The 20,874-nt window shown below is 41.1% G+C and overlaps 2 protein-coding genes across 4 annotated transcripts; one reads left to right on the forward strand and one right to left on the reverse strand.

Moving 5' to 3' along the window:
* Nucleotides 1-798: 798 nt before the first annotated feature.
* Nucleotides 799-6,491, forward strand: LOC135503234 (uncharacterized). 2 transcript variants are annotated; one of them, XM_064796704.1, is made up of 5 exons: nucleotides 799-1,171; nucleotides 2,745-2,839; nucleotides 3,415-4,095; nucleotides 4,266-4,441; nucleotides 4,785-6,490. In XM_064796704.1, exons 2-5 carry the CDS (start codon nucleotides 2,803-2,805, stop codon nucleotides 4,902-4,904), a joined length of 1,014 nt encoding a protein of 337 aa, XP_064652774.1. In that variant the 5' UTR covers nucleotides 799-1,171; nucleotides 2,745-2,802; the 3' UTR covers nucleotides 4,905-6,490. The 2 variants fall into 2 exon arrangements, with proteins under 2 accessions (XP_064652774.1, XP_064652775.1); XM_064796705.1 differs by lacking the exons at nucleotides 799-1,171; nucleotides 2,745-2,839 and adding an exon at nucleotides 3,280-3,299 and having other exon boundaries at nucleotides 4,785-6,491.
* Nucleotides 6,492-12,314: 5,823 nt separating this feature from the next.
* On the reverse strand, nucleotides 12,315-20,278 carry LOC135503020 (lysine-specific histone demethylase 2-like). 2 transcript variants are annotated; one of them, XM_064796275.1, is made up of 16 exons: nucleotides 20,075-20,278; nucleotides 19,306-19,408; nucleotides 18,890-19,018; nucleotides 18,619-18,708; nucleotides 18,135-18,393; nucleotides 17,653-17,842; nucleotides 17,324-17,508; nucleotides 17,028-17,207; nucleotides 16,678-16,884; nucleotides 16,077-16,307; nucleotides 15,620-15,820; nucleotides 15,289-15,480; nucleotides 14,990-15,115; nucleotides 14,570-14,695; nucleotides 14,155-14,307; nucleotides 12,315-13,920 (listed from the first exon to the last, which is right to left on the reverse strand). In XM_064796275.1, exons 2-16 carry the CDS (start codon nucleotides 19,404-19,406, stop codon nucleotides 13,816-13,818), a joined length of 2,475 nt encoding a protein of 824 aa, XP_064652345.1. In that variant the 5' UTR covers nucleotides 19,407-19,408; nucleotides 20,075-20,278; the 3' UTR covers nucleotides 12,315-13,815. The 2 variants fall into 2 exon arrangements, with proteins under 2 accessions (XP_064652345.1, XP_064652344.1); XM_064796274.1 differs by lacking the exon at nucleotides 20,075-20,278 and adding an exon at nucleotides 19,779-19,874.
* Nucleotides 20,279-20,874: the final 596 nt, after the last annotated feature.

Here is a 20,874-nt window from a genome sequence, read left to right on the forward strand (position 1 = left end):
GGATGTGCCGCAGGCGCATCCGAAAGGGGGGGTCTGGGGGCCCTCCCCCAGAAAAATTTGAAAATAAAAGGTCTGAAATGGCATTTTCCTGGCATTTGGAAGTGTGAATCAATAGTATTTTTACCATTTTTACTCTAAAAAAGGGCCACTTGGCACTTTTATGAAGACTAGGGTCAGGGCACTGGACTGGTCAGATTATAAGGGTTGCACCCGAGTTGATAACATCTGCTATCCATATGCTGCTATCATGCTGGTAAAGCTATGGCTAAGATTAGTTTGTCTTTTTATTACTGTCTGAAAATTTTTTTTTCAACATTTATTGCCGGCACAGGGGGGGCAGCTGCCCCCCCTGCCCCCCCTCTAAATACGGCCCTGAACAGTAACCAGAATGTATAGAAATGAAACTGCAGAAAATATTTGTGGTCTTTGTGACCAGGTTTGTGTAAGAGACGAACTTCATTATTTTATTACGTGTCCGTATTTCCGTCACATGCGAGTAAGGTTGTTTCCAAACTTAAAAGAATTACCTCAGGTTTTTTTTTATCATGAATTTTTCCATCGCATTATGACTAAATGTTCCCGGGTAAACTTAGACAATATTCATAGTTTTTGTAAAGAATTCATCAGCTTGGTCCACCATATGTAAATGTTAAATCATGTAACCTCTTATACCCGAAAGGGTTTTTTGGAGAGAAATAAATTATGTTATGTTATGTTATGTTATGTTATGTTATGTTATGTTATGTTATGTGCACAGTATACCATACCATGGAGGTATACCTCCATGACTATACATACATTTTCGTGATTTAAAAAAAATCAATGCTGGGAGTTTCATCAAACTTTGCAGAAGTGTAGTCCTATATCTTGTCAATGTCATAAGTGAATGATTCTAAATTATTTTATTAGCGTTTTCATGAGACATGTATGTGGCATGTTGACAGTGGTGTGATGTTTTGGACTGTAAAGCAACCGGGAGCCGTCTTCGACACAGGTGCTTCCACCATCGGAATAATGGCAAACTGCTAAGGACATGGTTTGGGTTGTTATTACTCAAGATTCGTGATTGTACACAAAGCACTTTTACTAAAAAATGTCGAATTTGTGGACTATTTCTCAGTTTTCTCCTTTCTTATTGGAGGCATTTATGCCATTATCGCTGGAGTAATAGGCAAGTATGCATAGATAACAGTGTATCATCCAATGTTCTCGATTTAGTTATCTTTTTGCAGGCGCAGTTTGTTGGGAATGAACAAAGCGAAAGCCTACCACTACCCAGTACCGAGTACCAGGGACAGGGTTCGCATTGGGGCCTACCGGTACCCTGCCTGGGCCAGCGTCTCTTTCTTAGTCTTACAGATGGTTTTTCCAGGTGTGATTCATGAATAGCGGATTGATCCATTGCCATGCTGTGGGCATGACTGAGCTGGCTCATTTTCTCCAATGGCACAAATTTTTTTTGTGCAAAAATCGTCAAAGTCAACCAACTTTGTGCTGAACTATCAAGCATGATGGCCTTGCCCATGGTCCAGGCATGGTCGGTTGTTCTGTGATAATGCAATGCTATTGATAAATACGACACTCAAGAATTTGGCCGAGAAACACTAAACAGTCACCTGAAAACTACCACTTTCACCCCCCTAGGCTAGCTCCTGACTATATTCCCCTTCTAATGTCCAGTCTATGAAATGCAGAACATGCCGTGGTGATCTCAAGGCCTTTGGCGTCACACAGAGGCTTGGATTGGCAGAGGAGTATGAAAATAACCGGAAAAAGTTGGTTGTGACATATGGACTTGATAAAAACGTTTTTTTTAGATTGTGGAATTCCTGCTCACCTCGTTAACAAAGTTCGCAGCTGTTGTGCTCAATGAAGTGATTAATTAATGATCTCATTTGCATAATTGGACTAATGTATTGGATATATCCAGTCTAACATTGCCGGAAGGAATGATTAAACCTACAGCAGTTTGGCAGTTCTTTTGATTGGTAGAAATTTGAAATTTGTACTCTGCCTTTCTATTGTTATATCATTAGCATATTTTGCATACCAGGTGTGCCAATGATAATCACATAGATGTGAATACAACTTTAGAGTACTGTACATATAGTGTATACCCCTTCAGTTCACTAAAACAAATAGACCAAGTTCCTGGTTGGTTGTGATGTCTACATGTATGATAGATTGTCCCCGAGGATATTTTGGTTTTGCTGCTTGGGTTGAGTTGGATATTGGTGTGGTGAGACTTTATTAAAATGTGTCGACTAACAATGTTTTATGACATGCTTGTCAACCCTTGGGGATGAATATTGCCAGATATATGAGGTGTTTTTTGTCAAAACAACGTTCAAAGATAGCAGCCATACTCGCAGAAGACGATATTGGTGTTGTCGGTACAACATGGGCTGTTGTTCCATTTGTGATTTTCACCATAATCTGCTGGGCTCATTTTGGTAAAGATGACAAAATGTGCTTTATTGTAGGTGTTGCTGGAAAGAGCTATTGTGCACTTTGCATTTGATTTTTGAAGAAGTGTTCGGTCGGTACAAGTGGCATGGCAAAGGTACTCCGGGAAGACTACTCGGAGACTGCAGTTCTGGATTCATCCGGAAATGTACACTGGCATTCCAACTACTGTCAAATGTGCTGTGCCCAGTACACAAAATGCTCTTCCTTGTTGTGTGATGACTGTAGTCACCCCTCCAGTCTCACCATAACCCGTGAGTCTATCATTTTCATTTCAGTGTCTGTGTGTCCTAAGATGGCTGCTGAACACTTGTGTCTCTTCCTGGTACCGTAACCATGGATATGTATATTGGACTTAGTCCAATTAAACCAGGTGAGTCATCTTAGCAGGTCTAATGTATTTCTGTGTGAACAAGACGAGGTGCACAAGATCAGTGGCGTTGCTCTACCAATTTAGCAACGATGTCACTGAATGATGATCCCAGTATTTGGACTAGAGCAGTGATAGGTAAACAAAATGACTCTACTCTACACATGCTCCACGATGCATGAAGTAATGACCTGAATCGATGAGTTGTGATTATTTATGCTTTGATCACAGCTGTTCAGGATGGTTATTGATGTGAAACCTCACACGACCGATCCTTTTAAAGTTGTTATTTGTATGATATAGAGAATGTGTAAAAATATGACCTACATCTTCCAATATCCAGTGAAATGAAGGGTCATGGACAGTGTTAATGGTATATATGTCATTTGCTCCTACTGAGTTCGTGAACAACTCCGTTATCAAGGATGTTTGCCACTGTGGGGTTCATCCTGATCTGTAAAAAGTCTGTGTGGTAGTCAAAGTAGTCACATAAGTTGTAATCCCTCCCAAAAAGATAAAATTATGGTGCCAAATATTGTGGTATTTTACTAGACTTGTGTCATTGTTGTGTCTTGCAGGTTTACTGACTGGAGTAATACTCTTGTGTTTACTTCCATCATCAAATACTCGTCCTGAGATGAGCAGACGACATGACGCAGTTGCCATGGCAACCTATGAGAATACCATGGCAACCAATGGAAATGTCATGGCAACCAGTAGAAATGCCAAAACGGACAATATATGGCCATCGAGTCGTGAAGAAATACTCATCAATTCGAGGAATCTCATGAGAAATTCATTGGCAGCTTGGAGAAAATCTCGCTCAAAGAAAAAAAGATCGGCAGCTTTGCTGGGCAGGAATGATACGCCGAGTGACAAAGCCACAGAAATGCCTGCGACAGGATTATCGGATAATTCCTCCGTTACGCCATCTAACAGTAAAAAAGTGCACTCAACTGCTGATAATAAAACAAACTCGACATTGGGATTGATGATAAATACGTCCAAAGACTCGACAATAGATCCAAATGATACTAGACCGGTTTTGACCAGTCCAATCTTGCCCCCGACGTCCAGCATTCCGTTTGATTTCTTAAATGATACTCTCTTGCTAGATCAGAATGACGAGTATGTTGATGACAATGATACTCTTTCGTCAAACCAGTCGGGGGTTTATGGTAATAGCGTCCCAAGATTCGTTGAGAGTGAGACGTTCATAATATCCCTGATCGTTGGAATCTGCCTGCTCATAACCCTAGGTAAGTCCAGATTCATCTGTTGGCCGTCAGAGACAGATTGTTCATTGTTAAAAAATCACTAATACTGCGTCGGCTCTGGAGGTGTGTTAAGAAAGGAACAAAGAAAATGGCCACTTGTGGGTTCTCTTTGACCTGGAGTCGGCCCTGAAAAACATCTCGTCTCTTTTCAGTTTCCGTCACTATATTCCTGTGTTACCGTCGCAACCAAGGTTGCCAACGTCCAAATCTTCCTGCCAGTAAACGTCTCAGTACCCTTAGCAACCACAGCAGTCATGGGAGTTGTAATGGTACCAATCCTGATGATGCAGTCACACTGAGTTATATCAATGCACAGTTTGACCAAAAGGTAGGTCACAAGAATGGTACCATGAGCTGTATGTTGGTTCCATGAAAATGTGCTAGTGAAGAGCTTTCCAATGAGTGGTTATGTCAGTATGTATATTGGTACCATCATTGATACCATGATATTGATACCATGGGAATGTGCTGGTCAAGAACTTTCCAATGAATGGTTACATATTTGACAGTTGTTGACTTTTGGTACATCTGTGTCCTTACATTCATGAAGTGCAAGAAAGGAATTCAGTTACGGTTGCCAAACAATAACTGCTGCCACCAAAATGAGGCACAGTACATTATAACACAGGTGTTTTAGATTTTACAATAATGTTGATTGTTGTCCATTCCAGTTTCTCCAGGACAACCCAGAAGAGATGCAGTCCCTGGAAAACGACACGTTCCTCAATTCACTCGAGAGCATGATGTTCGTCAACCGCTGGACAGATACGGCCAGCACGTCCAAGTTATGACCAAACGGGGCGCCCTCTGGGAGGAGGGTGCCCAACGACCATAGCGGCCACGCCAAGAAGTGTGTAAAGCTCGTCGAGGCCGCGGACGAGGGAGACGCACGCAGACATTCTCAAAACATTGAAAGCCATATTTGAAGCTGTTTCTGTCTTGAGTTATATTCAAAGTAGATGCATTGGATGTTTTGACCACTTCGCTACGGAGGTTATTTGGTTGGCTACGGTGTCATTCGCAGTGGGGGCTGGGGCCAAGATTTCATAGTCAGCCAAGTGTGGACACTATCCCAAATTCTTTTCAAAGCCTTGAATTTTTAAACATTTTCGAAGTTGAAAAATTTAAAAAGTGCCAATATTTTAATCAGTATTATTGAATGCCTTAGCAATACAGGCTTATAGGAATCTCACATACATATATAATATAATTGTTCAAAATGTTCTTTTCAATTCCCTGGGAATTATTATCAAAGTAAAGTTCCAGGATCATTTTGTAAAATTTGCTGCTTAAAAACTGTTATTTATTGAAATTTGTGGGTAGATAGGGTAACATTGAACCCTAATATTGAAAGAAAGAAACATTTTTTATCGGAATCGTTTTGAATATACATGTATCTGTATAATTTGTATATTGTGCTTTTGTATGTTGCATTTATTATTTACCCAAGTTGTTCGGTGTAGCTGGTGTGTGAGACTGAATTTGTCAATTTAGGGCCACGTTCTTTGCAGAGTGGGCGTTCAAATTCTTGGGATTTAGTCTTCAGATCTTAGCCCTTCATTTGAAAGAAATCTATTTGGTTTGAAAAACCTTCCTTATCTGAAAGGACCTACCTTATCTGAATCGGAAAGAAACCAGCTTGGTTGAAAGAAACGAGGAATTGAAATATCCTGGCCTGAGTTCCTCACTTCCTTTCATGTGGACAACTCTATCTATCCTCTAATTCAGTCTTATCCACCGAGCCGCGCCTTAAATTAATTTTATGAGGGTGTTCTGTTGTAGATATTAGATATACAATTGTTGAATACTCAACTAATCATGTAGTATTTTAGATTAGAATCATGATGAACATTGCGTTAGAGCTGATGATTTCAGAAGGGTTTGTTTGGAGTAAACCCTTTTTTTGGCCCTGAATTCAAGCAACTTTATTTTCTTGGCGTTCTCACAATTTTCATTGATGTGCAAATAGCTTACGACCAACCAATTATGCTAACAAGAGGCCCAAGGGCCTGGCGCTCAGCTGGATGACCTAATAACATAGGACTGAGGGTATAAAGTAGTAAATATCGGCTTTATACTACTGTTTGAAGGTCAAGAGAACACGTTATACCACTAACATTTCCAATGCAGAGCTGCCAGCTGGATGAAATATGATTGAACTAATCAGCCATGGTATGTAAATATTACAGGAGGCAACAGAAGATATCCCTAGTTCAGTATGTTGTATCGGTAGCTTTACAGAAAAGAAGTGTCAGAGAGGATGAGACTTCTCCATGGACAACTGTGGTATGTCCAGGCTGGGTTGTACAGCACAAGGATACAAAATGCTGTCTGTAATTGAGAGGTATCCTGATTTAACAGAGGTCAAAATAAATAGAAATTACCAGTTTGGGACTAACACCACTGTCTTTTTTTTTAATAAGGTAGAGATTACAGGAGTCAACAAAATTAATCTTATTGAGAGAAATTGACCTGTCCTGCAGGAGATTGGAATTTACAATACAAAGGGTCGTTTTTCATGACATTGTGCTCTACTGCGTATTCCTAGTCATAGTGAGTCGATCTGGAACCAATCTATCCTTGGCGCAGACAGGTTCAAATTGGCTATATCTTGAATAGATTGAATTGCGATGAAAATCTAATGCAATAAAGGAGCAATATCGAAGAGACAAATTAATCAAACCAATTGTCCACAGACTCGGACCCTGAAATGGCACGATGTATGCGTGCATATAAAAGTATATCAATTGGTCCCATAGAGATGATGAGGCAATGTCAATATGTCTTGTTCCTTCGTCAGCAATATGCCCCTTTTTATACGGAGAAGAAGGAGAACCCAGATAGGCCTTCACATGTCGGCTTCCAAATGGCTCGAACCAACTGTACTATCACTACTATAAATTTAAAATGCGTGCTCCTCCTACATGTAGCAATGTCTCGGCCAAAAAGGCACTTTGTCGACAGGCAAGCTAGAAGTTCAGCACCGTGAGCAGCTCCTTGGTAAGGCCATGTCAGGTTCTGCGCGCCTCTTCAGATACATCAAGTATTGAAAGCTGCGGTGAGCTGAGCACATAAAAAGACCATGGTCACCTTAATTTGAAAATCCCTTCATAATCAAGGGCTACCTCTGACTAAAACAGCACAATAGACCACCAATTTGACCCCAGCTCCAGACTGCGGGAAAACCCAAGTCCAGCAACCAAAAGTACCAAAAATACATTTTTGTTTACATTTGAACTGCACACATGCGTTTGTTTACAATTTCATTTCCCGCGAAATCGCGAAAATCAGGTGACCTGCAATCGTGGATTGAAAATAACATTAACCTGGGTTCAGCAAGTCAGCAGGTATACCGGCTGCTCCAATCATCCCCCTACAGCCAGCTGTTCAAAAGGTAATGTTTTTCACCCCACAGGGAGTGCAGGTAATCATGACTCCAGGGTTGTTTTGAGGGCAATATTGTAAGAGTTAGTCTTGAGTATGGGGACCTGAAGGTCCGTGTGAGCCACCTGGGGAGAGAAGACTAGTTGAACGATGGGATCTGACACGGACACTACTATTGATCTCATTATATGAATACCATTTAATTACAAAAAAGTGAAAACAGATCATATCATATTCCTTGGCATAAATTAAAATAGGAGTGCGGGAACAAGGTTTTTTAGCAGGAGGAAAGCGAGAACATTTTGCGCCGTCGTATTCCGATTTGGCTGGTTAGTGGTGAAATCTGCTTTTAATTTTGCAAATTAACATATTCGTTTTCTAGTTCTAACGTTGTCTGTAAAGATGCTTTCCCAATGCTTGGTCGGGCAAGAGACATTGCCAGGAAAACGTGACGTCATTTTGGCCATTCTTCTTACCGCACGCCCTCTCTCTCGGTGAAAGTTCCTGACATGGTGTGAAGTGGGAGGGCGCACAATGGGAACCACACTGCCGCGATGTTAATAGTTTCTATTTATAGAATTCAGCGGCAGAGATTTTAGGTACGGAAAAAGTGGATTAACTCGGCTAATCTCAATGGATTTTACCCTGGAATGTTTTCAAGGCGAGAGAAACATCTGATTTAAGTACTGCGCTTATTAGATTTCATGTTCAGGCCGAAGATTGGCCTAAAACGTGGACGAAAAGAGTGCATTATCGAGTGTTGGAGAGGTCACGTGATTGGACGAGAAACCTGAACAAAGTTTTCGTGCTTTTAGCTGTCAACATCAATGGCTATAATATACTCCTGCAGAATAGTAGAACTAATAGAACTAATTTCCGAAGTTTCCAATAGTTTGAACACAAATCAGAACATCACCCATCAGCTGGACTCAGATCTGCATAAATTACGATAAATAATGAGGTCGTCGCTTCAATTTCGCAAAGAAAGTTGACTCCATTCGAAGGTTGTTTTGACCAAATTCTGTTGAACTCATCGTTATGAGGGCATTTGAACACATTCTCGTTGATCTTTTCTATAAACGTGTGAAGTTTCGTACCAAAATACGTTTCCGTAAAGGCTTAAAAAAGAAAATTCGTCACTTACAAATCATCGCTCCGGTAGAAATAAAAATGTCACCGCCATTTTCTTGACGATAGTACTCCAGGTAACCTCGGCGGGAAATTTAAAGCGGGGTCATCCGGGGTCAAACAACAGTTTTGCTCACTACCGCCAACTGGTGATATAAATCGACACTAATCTATTTTATATCAAAACTTCTGTATCATGAAGACCTTTTCAACTTTATTTCAAGCTTTTATCTGCTGGAATAGAGCGTCAAAAAATTGTTTTTTCATTTACGCATTTTGCCCCCTGGGGAGCTGAATTTGAGTCGAATCGCCCAAATTTTTTTCCGTAAGCAACATTTTCTGCGGTGTTTATAAGCAAGACTAGATTTGAAGTGCCTCGGTTGTATGATTACAAAATGCCCAACTTTGTCTACAGATGGCATGATGGAAGGATGGCAGGATGGGTGGAAGGACGGACACCAATCGAATAGCTATTTGACTAGCTCCGCTGACTTTGTCAGCTGAGCTAAAAATACAATATCTTATCATTTATACCCGGTTATGTTTCAAGAATTTGTCTTTGTTTTGACCATTCCATTGCATGTGCTTCTATTTTTGTGTACCATGTTTTGAATATTGTCGATTCTCCGTTAAGTGTCTACTGTCTTGTGCTCATGACGAGGGGTGTCAACTTCTGCCACCAGGGGGCATCCCATGACGACGGGTGTCAACTTCTGCCACTGGGAGGCATCCCATGATATATGTTGTTAAGAATGATCTTGGAAGAATGATCTTGAATAAATATTATATTATATTAACACATCTTCTTCATTTCTTCTTTGCTGACCCTTTTGTCAATGAATGATGTGAGCTGGTTTGTCAGATATTCTGAAGTTGGCCAATTGTAACACCTGAAAATTCAAAAGTTCAAAGTCAAAGTTTCATCAGACGAACCTAAAAGGTGCAGATAGGTTACGAGCCCCCTTGCCCAGGCACAAGACAGTGGATGATATGTGAGTCACAGACTGGAAATTGGCTATACATACATGTACATTTGTGTTATTTGATAGACCATATGCAGTACGGGGTGTCCCAAACCTTTCAGGAGGATGTGCCGGTGATGTCTGTCCACCTGCTGTGCCTGTCCCTGGTATACCTATGTAAATGCCTGGACTAAGATATTGAAAGTCAAGTTAACTATCCAGTCGGCCTCCTTGTGTATGTAGAACCAGTGTGGTAACTTGGAACTGCATAATTTATCAAGACACTTCCAGAATCTTGATGACGATGTTGTGAAAGACAATGACACAATTCTGTCTTCGTCTCAGACTGGCAGTGTCTTCAAGGTTGTGACGTCTTCACTCACAGGCAGGTTGGGAATTGTCTACGGGCTTGATGGTGACACAACACTGTCTCCATTGTTGTGACACTGTGTCATTCGTATATCTTGAACTATCAATAGTTACTGTCGCTTCCACCTATTCGACAATGGGTGATATGAAGAAACACGAGCAAATGCTTTTATCTTAAACTCCATGTACATTTACACTAGGCCTTTCTGTACAAAACTGAAGTAAAGGCTTTTGCTAGACCTGATTCATATCAGTCAATGTGAAGATGTGATCGAGTCTATGGTTGATGAGTCGAGAAACCATCTTTGGTACCTCACTTTAGTCCGCAGCCAAGTATTATGTAATTTGATATCGCAACTTTTAAAAAACAGGTTTTATTCATCCCAGGCGTGAAATCTTTAAGACATTTGGCAGCTCTTGATACCCTTGGTTATGCTCTTCCAAAATATATCATAATTTGTTAGAAAAGATATCTGAAAATTTTGATATTTTGGCTTTTGTCTGAATTTTCAGTGCCTTGGCAACCAGTGGGTTAATCATATTTTGACTAAGAACTCTCAAGGCTAAATCCTTTGAACCATACCTGGCCTTTGAGTTTTGAAATTGTGGAAAATAGCCAGTGGTTGTAAAAATAGGGCCAAAATATCAAATTTCGATATTCGATATTTATCACAAAACTATCGAGAATATCAAAATTTTACTTTGACCATTAATCAGTTTTTGGACCAATCTTGCTTGGAACAAAATTTCAGCTTGATACATTGAACCATAAGCGGATGCTGACCACTTCAAAAATACCTTGTATCCAGGCCTTACGTGTTTTATACACTATGCAGCATTGTACATTTTACAAACCTGTCACCCTGGATCCAAGGTAACTTTTTGACCATTCTGCCAAATTTTGGTCATATTTTGGAAAACCATGAAGCAGTTGGAATTTTATACTGAATTTTTGTAGGCTATGCCTTTGGGTAGTGATAAACAAAGTCAAACAGTTTTTGTTCCATTCCGATCATGAATCGATATCTTATGACCAAATATCGCGAATCGTGAAAAACTCGTTTCATTTCTTCGATGGAAAAATATTCTGCAATTTTTTTATATCTCTTGGTACAGTTAATGATACTCTTTCAAAATATGTCGGAATCTGTCGGAAAATATTTTCAAAATTAGCGATATATCGCCCTTTATCCAAAACTTCAACCTCGTTTCATTTGATAGGTTTCTTGAATTCTGATTCCAAATCCTGAATGTATGTTAAGATAAGCTATATCTATCCATAGGTATTTGAAAAATTAACAAAAACTAAGCGATTTTGATATTATGGCCAAATATCACTTTTTCGATACTTGGTCATTATCGCCAAACTATCGCTGATATCAAAATTTCGCCGATTGCAATGGAGCAGTTACTGATTGATCTTTCGAGTCCATGTATTTTCAGATTCATATCACCCCCCATTTGCGAATGCTGACCCCCCTCTAAAACAGTAATTTTTACCTCGTCCCAGGCCTTAGGTGTTTTTAAAACATATGCATTGGTGTACATTGTAAAATCTTCTTCACCTGGATCCAAGGTAAAAACTGAAATTTCAATCTTCTCATCCAAAAAAATGCCAAAATTTGGGCTATGTCTGGAAAACCACTTTTCAGTGGGAATATTGAGCTGAAATTTTGCGTGCAGGCTAATAAGACATCAACAAATCCATTGGCGGTGGTTTCGTTTTGATCCGACCTGCCGTTACGGAGTCGAAAGTTAGTTTACTTCTTGAAAAAAAGAGGGCAGCACCAATGGCACAGGACTTGGTCCACCCTGGTTGACCAAGTCATATGGGGTTATCTGTAATCCAACACAATGTTGTTATGTCACCAGTCTTTCCTAACGTTCACAAAACAACCTTTTAGACATCGATTGTTACAACTGCACAAGAATGTACAGTAATCCGAACTGCTCTACTGAGCTCCAATTGAAATAAGTCTGGTCGTCTGGGTGGAGGAGATATGGTCCAGGGTCAATTGAGGAAGAGTCTGTTTCTTATTCTTTGAGTGAGAATGTTTTCTCATCTCAATAGACTGGTGCGCCTGTCCTTGTGGTTTGTTGACAATGCTCAGTCCCAGTTGGTAAAGTGTTCTTTCTCAGTATTGTAGTTTGGGATAGTGAGTGCACATCAGGACAAGACAAGCACATGGGACCGATGATATGCAATCAAATTGCACTCCTCAAGGGCAGGAAATCACTGCCAGGTCGTAACAATGTGCATGATAGACTACCAATCAGACTCTCTAGCTCCTGCGAGTCCCACTTTAGGTAAAAATCTTCCTGATTCAGCCAAACACAAAAGACACAAAGTACTTATTTCACATTTACACACGATTTATTCTCTAAAACTTCACATTGTGGCGTCACCGCTTATATTGACCTTTTACACTTTAAGGACGAGATAACATAATAAATGCAGAGAAACAATATCTCTTGGGAAAATATAAGGCTAGTAGGCCTACAAGTATGATATGAACACAACAATGCCAAATATGTTACCGTAAGTCCTAAAGCAATTACAAGAAACTTAATTTTCATTTCTCATCAAAGCACTCGTTTAAGAATTACCACAAACTGAGAATGACACTGCCTCTATCCTTGATTTCCCAGCAGAAGCAGCAGAAGGACCGCTGGACCAATAAAAAGACCGCGTCTCGGCTTCATTTTAAACAACATGTGCAGCTTTTCTATTTTTAGAAGGTTTCAAGTTTGGAAACGAAAAAAAACTTAGTGTAGTAAAACAAAACAAAAACGTTGTGTAGTGAACTTAGCATCCTACATTGAAATTAAAGGAGGTTTTGAAACACTGAATCTTTTGGTTAAATGCAGTTATGTTTGACTTATGTTGACTTAGCAGTGAAGGAAATTACATTGATAGTCGGAATGCAGAACACATGACACTTTTCTCCTATCTACCTTTTAAAAAATGTGGATTTGAGCTTCTCAATATCAATGTGTGTCACTACCCAAACGATGTCAGGGATCAATAGTCCTAAAATGATTTAATCCTCCTCTTACATTGTTTGGATTGTGATATATATCAATATTAACTAAACATCAGTCATACCAAGGTATACATGCAAGCTGAAGTGTTTTGGGAATCTTGGAAGGTAACATCATTCTGGTTTTGTCAAGACTGAATTCAGTCTATGAATCGAAGAAAGTTCTCAAATAATCAATCATGATTTGACCTCATACAACTTTAGAGTAAATGCACGCCAAGCGAAAACAGCAATCATTCACATTTGAAGAGTCCATAAAGCCACGAATGAACTCATCGAGTGGCACTGCGCTCAAAAGATTTAACAACGTTTTTGTAATAAAACCCCACCTTGCAAGAAACTGCCGACCCACAGTCAAAACACGAAAACAACTGGACTGTACAAGCATTTGTTGACATTTCGTTCAGATTCTCCATTGTTTTCTTATTCAAAACATTCTGGAAAGTGATAACAATCCATCACGGCCGCTGAGGCAAAAACGTCCACTCCTCCATTGAGAAATGAGGATAATTTCGCATTTCTGAAAAGCTAAATCAGTAAATGCCATAGAAAACTCTCATACTGACTCCTTGTTGCAACTTGCAAAGCGACTCGGCACAGCTATGATTCAAACCGCCCAAGTCTTAGTTAACACCTCAGAAAAGGAGACTAACCTTTCATAAGCGATGTCGAAACTTTAATAGAATACACCTCCTGATTCGTAAACAATACTGACACTTGACGATTTTCGGTGGTTTTCATGTGACCATTTCCTCTGCGAGTGTCGAGAATCAACCAAACGTGGTCCATTTAGCCATGTTACAGCTTCCAGTCGTTACTCACAACACCATCTCCTCAGCAAGACTGTCCAGGATCTTACTCCCCTCGCGTATACCACTCAGGTAGGCGCCTGTCACCGTCTGAGGGAAGTGACGCATCGTCGCCTGAAATCAACAAACATCATCAATATCATTTCATGTTTAAAAGTATTCAAGGGGGTCTTCGTTTGGAGTGAATCAGGTATTACTGTTTGAATATTCAAATTCTTTAAGACTTTCACATTTGCCCCAAGACAACTGGATTGTGTCTGTCACCTCATTTTCTGAGAGAAGATCAACTAAGTCATTCTTACAAGGTGCTAAATGATTCAGGCAAAGAAAATCAAAAGTTCTATTTACCTCTCCAGCGAAGAACAGTTTGTTGTCGATATCTTGCGACAAGACATCGTAGACTTCCCCCGACGTTCCGACAGGGACGTAGCTATATGACATCATTGAAAACTCATCTTGGCCCCAGTGCGTTACGAAATATCCACTTGGTTCTGGCAACTCCTGAAGAAAATCACACAAGAAATCAGAACCAAAATTTCCCATTTGGGGCCATAATTTACACTGACACTGACATTACATTGACACTGCTCATAATTCACCTGCTTAGTTTGAATGAAAGGTCATTTCCAGGGGTAATTAGTGAATAAACAGCTTATGAATCCTATTTCAGAGTTCAATTACAGATTTGTTGCAGTTGGTTGGGCACCAATGGAGAGCAGTGGGCCAGGACACCTCTGATTACGGTAATGTTCAATGTGTTTACCTGTTTTGGGAACAGTTTCCTCAAGACCTTCATACACATGGCAATCACTTCAGAATCCTCCTTATCTTTTATCTCACTCACGCTCTCACCGCTCACGTACGTCATCAACACGTTATCACCGCTCGTCTAAGACAAACGAAAAACACAACAATAAATACTTTAGTCCTTGGAAGTGGCAACTGGTCACATGGCAGGGCTCATTTTAACCACTGTCACTTCTGCCATGGCAGTCCGTGCCCTCGAAAACTGTCTTCATGACTTCTAAAATCTCTTCTCACATTTTAACCAAACCCAATGCTGAATGGCTCGGTGACCTATCAATGATGCTTAATATCAAGGCCTGTTATGGCCAAGGTGCAGAACTCATAACCTAAACATGAACATTTTTCTAAAGTAGTCATCACAAAATGGAACACCTACCCGATCTGATAGATCATAAAACACACTGAAGAGCCCCCTGGTCGTTCCCGTGGGAGTTATATGGCCGAAGAAATCCGCTTCACCGATCTTATCACCCCAGAATCGTTCAGGGAACTTGAGCGCTACCTGTATACAAGACAAGAAACAATTTAATGGACAGGTGAATTTAAAGTAACGCCAACAGAAACATGTCTGTTGCGTTTCTTCCAAATAAGCTGGATAAAGCATGTGCTCTGAACACTTATCCGTGACCCCCTTTCACCCGAAATCACCAACTGAAGCCAAGAACCCGCACTGACCTTTTCAATTATTCCAGCACCAAGGCCATTGATAGCTTTGAGTTTTTCTGTGGGTAAGCATGGCTTGAATTTGAGCAGTCCTTTCTGTAAGATCGCCAACGGTACCGTCACTAACACCTTCTCAGCTCTGTGTTCCGTCCCGTCGGTCGACGTCACGACAATCTCATCGTTTGTGTAGTCTATTGAGGTAATCTGCAGCGAAAAAGTGTTTTTCTCACTAATCAAATGCTCGCTTAAGTTGGCGTTATCACCTTCAGTTAAGCCCTTAGACTTAACGCCTAAGTGATGAAATTTGTTTTGAACTACCAGGACCTGATTAAACTCAGCTTACCTTGGTGTTATATTCTATGTTGAGCCCCTCCCCCAGACTTTTCATGATACGATGATATCCAGCCGTCATCATCGTGTGGTCGCCGCTGAATTGTGGGAAGGATTCGTTCTGGTCCCATCGCATCGCCGAGACCTTTGTGAGGTTGGCACCGCAGGCATATTCAAGATTACTGACGTGGAATTGAAATAGTCGCTCGTCCTCCTGAAGTGGAAGTGATATTCATCAAATTAACTCCACCTTTTGCATCATTGGCCATTTCAACTTCTTTTTGTAAGAATAGAACAGTCTGGCATGATTTCACCAAGTACATCATTTTGAATCAGCAAGTTACTGCCCCTTCTCGTACGACACCAAAGATATGACGTATGTCACTGAGGTACAAGGCTATGTCACACATCCAGATCAGCAGAAAGCCCCAAATCAGCCATTGAGAAATTCACACATTACGACTTCTCACCTCACTAAATGACAATGAGGACTCCTCTAAGAACTGTTTGTGCATCTCCCAGATTTTCGTCAGCAGATTGTCGTCCTCGGAGATGTCTCGGCCCTTCCTCCACTCGGCTACGATATCCAACATTGCATTAAAATGAAAGTCGATGCGGCGGTCAACCTCGGAGTTAGCTGTTTTGCCTTCTTCATCGATAAGATCACACTTCTCTTTGATGTGTTTCATTTTGATCCCGGCCTGTTGTAAACAAGAGGAAAGATGATTGACAGAAATTGCAGCTCAGCGCTTAAACTCATCGAGTGTTCTCCACAAGGCGCTTTGTCAGGGTGGACCACCCTACCTTGGCAGCTTACCACACTAACTTGGAATGAGTCACCCGACCTCACCCTAGAATGCTGTAAAGGGAAGGGTACCACCCAACCTTGAGAAAACCCTGCACATGAGATCTGAATCAAAGCAAAGTCTCCACCGAGGTACTTGGAGTATCAAGAGGAGCTGCCAATAAAACAATGCTCGATTAAGCTCCATTACTTATGACATAGCAGTGACCAGTTTGTAGCCATGATCCTTTCATTGCCGACTTTAGCTGTATCATAAAGACTATTACCTGTTCACACATAAGTGATATGGGGTTGTTGACACATCCGATCACAATCTGTGCTCCCCGTCCGACACAGACTCCCAGCGTGTGGTCATCAAACACTCGCCCACCCGTCCTGTCTCGGGCCTCTAACACAGTCACCTTGGCTCCTCGGCTGTGAAGATGTCGGGCTGCTCCAAGACCGGCTGGGCCTGCACCAATCACTAGAACATCCTGCAACAATGGGCAGAGCAGATTGTGAGAAATTTAACATGAAAACAAATCTGACAGATTATCTCCTATGGATCCTAATATTTACCTATATGTGGTATGATATCTAACACATTTACAGCCTTTTGAAAAAATGTGAGTTTTACCTTTACAGCTTGTGATGGTAGTCGCAGCTCCTCTGGTGCCAGTCCTGGGAGAAGACCAGTATTGATGACGCCCCGCCAGGTCAGAAAGCGTATGATTCGACCCAACTCGTATATACATCGGACACGGATTAGCCCGCGACGAATCACGTATCGGCCACAGAACTCTTTGGTCAGCCATTCCTGAAGCAGCGAAACATAGCTAATGTTTATATCATCATTTGAGGATGGGAGAACAAAATATGCATCAGTATAGGAGCGTTATCTTCTTCAAAGTTTCAATCAAGACATTTTCTCACCTTACAATTGAGATTCCACAAAGCCAAGACAAGATTTCTTAAACCAAGGTAAAGCTGTTGATCTCGGACAAACTCGGGGAACTCCTCGCGTTCGTCTGGTTCCATCACGTCTGGTCGTGTGCTCAGTGCTTTGCCCTGTTCGTTTGGTTGGTAGAACGGGTGGAAATAATGACTCACGCCGGGAACTGAAACAAACAATCAAACATTAACCATTCAGCTGTGGGCGACGTGCATAGAACGTCATGTCTCACACCCCGTCACCTGCAGGTGACGTGCATGGCACCTCATGCACTACTAAGCTTTATTCATCACTAGATCATAGTCTGTACCTTCTGGGTGAATTCCATTCCAGGAATCTTTAGCAGATGCTGCTTCTTCATCATTCAGGTCGTCGGTGGCGCTCATTCCAACACCGTCCGGGAAATATGAGCGAAGGAATGGTGCGGCGGGGGAAAAGTGGAGGAAAGATGGTACCGTCATCGAGCCAATCCAACGGGTATCATATGTCTGAGCAACACGCTGAAATTGGAACAACTTATTGCATGAGTTTTTATAGGATTTTGTGGATTTGAAATGAAACGCTTTGGTATTCAAATCTAGGGTACTGTCTGCTTCATTTAACAACAGTTATCTTATTTCTTCAGAATGACTTTACACGACTTTCTCATCTGAACGTGTTAACAAGTGTATCGACAAGACTGGCAGCCGATGTGAGAAAAGAAGGTCTACGCATCAGCAAGTGCCAATACCACCACCGTGTGAAAACTCCCCCCTGTCAACGTAGGACAAGTTGATGGGTCAAGTTACTCACCGGGTCTTCTAGAACGTCACAATATGTTTCGTCATCTCTCTTCTCGTGAACACACTTCTCATCACAAACGAACGTTTTACTGAAATCTGGCGTCAGCTTCTCCGACTTGGCGACCTGACGCCACTTTTCACACTTTGTACACTGCGCCCAGTACGGCATCACCTCGTTCACCATGAACACTTTTAGGCCGGGATCGGTTTTTCCGTTCTTTGCCCATTGTTTCTTCCAGCGGTTGAGTTGGTCGAATCCATCTCGATGACTGGAGAAGACGAAGAGGATATCATGATGAATTTACACAATCAACTCTGGTCAACTGGTAATGCAGGGATTTGAATCTTAAAGTCAGTGATCTCCAACTCCCCGGCAGGGGCTGTGTTGTACATGGCTGTGTTGAGTTGACCTCGGATGTAGTTCAGGCCTCTTTGACACCACTGCTTGTAAAAAGACATTTACTTGTTATGATTCTGAGCTATATGGTACTTACGCTCTGTAGTAGAACTCAAAGCATGGATTGCAGTAATGTTCGCCAGCGCTCACATGGTACCACCTCGCCGTCCATCCATTGCCCGCACAACTGAAATATGAATTAGAGATCGACTTCTAACATTTGTTCAAGCTTCAAAAGCGACAACACAACACTGATGACAAAAAACTGAATCACGTTACGACATCATCTGCACGGCACTCATAGCTGTCAAAATGAACAGCAGGGATGAAGAATGAAGACAAATTCTGAAGAATTTCAAACCACTTACCCACTGACAGATCTGGCAAAACACTCTGGTTTGCCTGCCGGACAATTCTTGGCCTCACAACTCTTCGTTCCTTTGCGTTCTTCCTTCGGTGTGTTTCTTGGTATTGGTTTTCCATCCTCATCCTTCTTCCTGCAAAATGATACAAAGATATATGTATATCATTTGAAATGAATTGAACATTCATTACTTACATCTTGTGTTCGATTTTCATGTTCTGTGAGTTTTGAAATCGGTTTCTGCCTGTGGTTCATTCCGGTTGTTTTATGGGACGACAAAAATACTACCCCTTTCTGTTTTTCAATTTTTTTTTGATGTTTTTTATTCTGTTGCATCGTCTACGTCGTCTATCTTTAACTGTTATTGTATATAAAGCTGTCATATCTTATCTCCGACTGGATTGTATTGACCAACCTTACCTGACTTTCTGTGGAACGACAGGTGTGCCAGCATCAGCTGTTGTGATTCCCTCTGCATCCAAAAGTTTCTGGGATTTTCTTTTTACTCGAACAGCAGACATTGCTGGAAGGAAAGGAAATGTTTTTCACCGATGTCACGACCATGCGGCGAGCTAGCTCAACCATTTCAACAATGAATAGAAACAAAGAATGTGACCCAGAACTATCATTCAGAATAATTTGCAATAACAATAACAATGGTTCCTCTTAACACATCCCTACGTACTACTAGCCAATGTTTCCCTGAGCCAAAAAGGGGGCAGAACTTCATGTCTGTCTTCAATTTGAAAATCATGTTGTGATTTCTCAGAGCAAAACATGAAAAGAAAAGAAGCTCGAGTCCAAAGTTCGGCGTCATTTGTTCATATACAGCCACATCACTTCCTAAAAAGCGTTTGTTCTTTAGGTTTACAATACATTATTGATAATCTCACCGAAGTTTCAATAGTTTTGCATCAGGCTTTATTTAGTATTTGTTTGTTTTTGTGAGAAAATGTAAAGCAAAGATCCACACATCGACGCGAAACAGCTGCGTGCGCATGCGCAAGGTAATGTGTCTCCTGTTGCGGAAAAATTCTGTGAGTGACAAATGATTTAGCTAGTGAATATCATTTTTTTCTGAATGTATGAATATTTAGTCAAACACACTCAATGAATCACTTTGTAATTCTTATGTATATTTGACCTCCTGTTTACCACAAATGTGGTTGTCTGGCATGAATGAACTTACTTTACTTTACGTTCAGATAACGTGGTGGGGCAATCTCCCGGGCGCCGGGCCATATGTCCAATTTACATGCACCCGCTGAAATTGTGACAGAGTCCCTCTGCTGTAGGGCGAGTGAGACTTTTGATGATGATCACCGTTGACGACGCTTGGAGAATGGTCGTGGGGCATTCTCCAAGCGTCGTCAATGGTGATCATTGTCGTTTAGCCTCACTCGACCTACTGACTGTGTGAGAATTTCAGCGGGTGCATGTAAATTGGACATTTGGCCCGGCGCCCGGGAGATTGATCGTGGGGATGCCGGGAATACTAGTTATTGTTTTCACTAAGAGATGGCAGCATAGACATTGACCTACATACGTACCTGCTACGTAGGGACATAAAAGCATGGGAGCACCAAAGACGAAGTCACAGCCATAGTGGAGACGAGCATGCTGCTTGCTCAAGGTGCTGCTTGCTCAGCCTTCAGATAAACTGCTTTACCAAAGACAATGTCACAACCAGGCATGGTTGAGCCCCAAAAATACGATCAAAGACAAAGTCGCATCCAAAGAAGAGACAAGTGTCATACAAACAAATGAACTGTCCAGCAAATGCACAAAGATAAAAACAACACAAGTTTTTTACAATTACAACCTTTATTCAAATTATTTACAACCGCACATCAAAAAATCAAAGCAGCCTGCGAAATTTACACATGAGTTTTTGTGAGCAAACATAAATACACACAATGAAATCACTGTTTGACACAGATGCTGCCAAGGAAAATAACATTTTGTCTCGAACTCAATTAAAAACTTTAT

Source organism: Lineus longissimus, chromosome 19 (genome assembly GCF_910592395.1).
Source record: "Lineus longissimus chromosome 19, tnLinLong1.2, whole genome shotgun sequence".
Classification (NCBI taxonomy): domain Eukaryota; kingdom Metazoa; phylum Nemertea; class Pilidiophora; order Heteronemertea; family Lineidae; genus Lineus; species Lineus longissimus.

Bases quoted from the DNA above. Each gene is read 5' to 3' on its own strand.
- LOC135503020 (XM_064796275.1), bottom strand. From the start codon at position 19,406: ATGTCTGCTGTTCGAGTAAAAAGAAAATCCCAGAAACTTTTGGATGCA. The intron at 17,509-17,652 runs GTACAGACTATG...TGTTTGTTTCAG, and splicing joins GAATGGAATTCACCCAGAAG to TTCCCGGCGTGAGTCATTAT. The intron at 14,696-14,989 runs GTAGGTGTTCCA...CGTTTGTCTTAG, and splicing joins TTTATGATCTATCAGATCGG to ACGAGCGGTGATAACGTGTT.
- LOC135503234 (XM_064796704.1), top strand. From the start codon at position 2,803: ATGGATATGTATATTGGACTTAGTCCAATTAAACCAG. The intron at 4,096-4,265 runs GTAAGTCCAGAT...GTCTCTTTTCAG, and splicing joins CTGCCTGCTCATAACCCTAG to TTTCCGTCACTATATTCCTG. The intron at 4,442-4,784 runs GTAGGTCACAAG...TGTCCATTCCAG, and splicing joins ATGCACAGTTTGACCAAAAG to TTTCTCCAGGACAACCCAGA.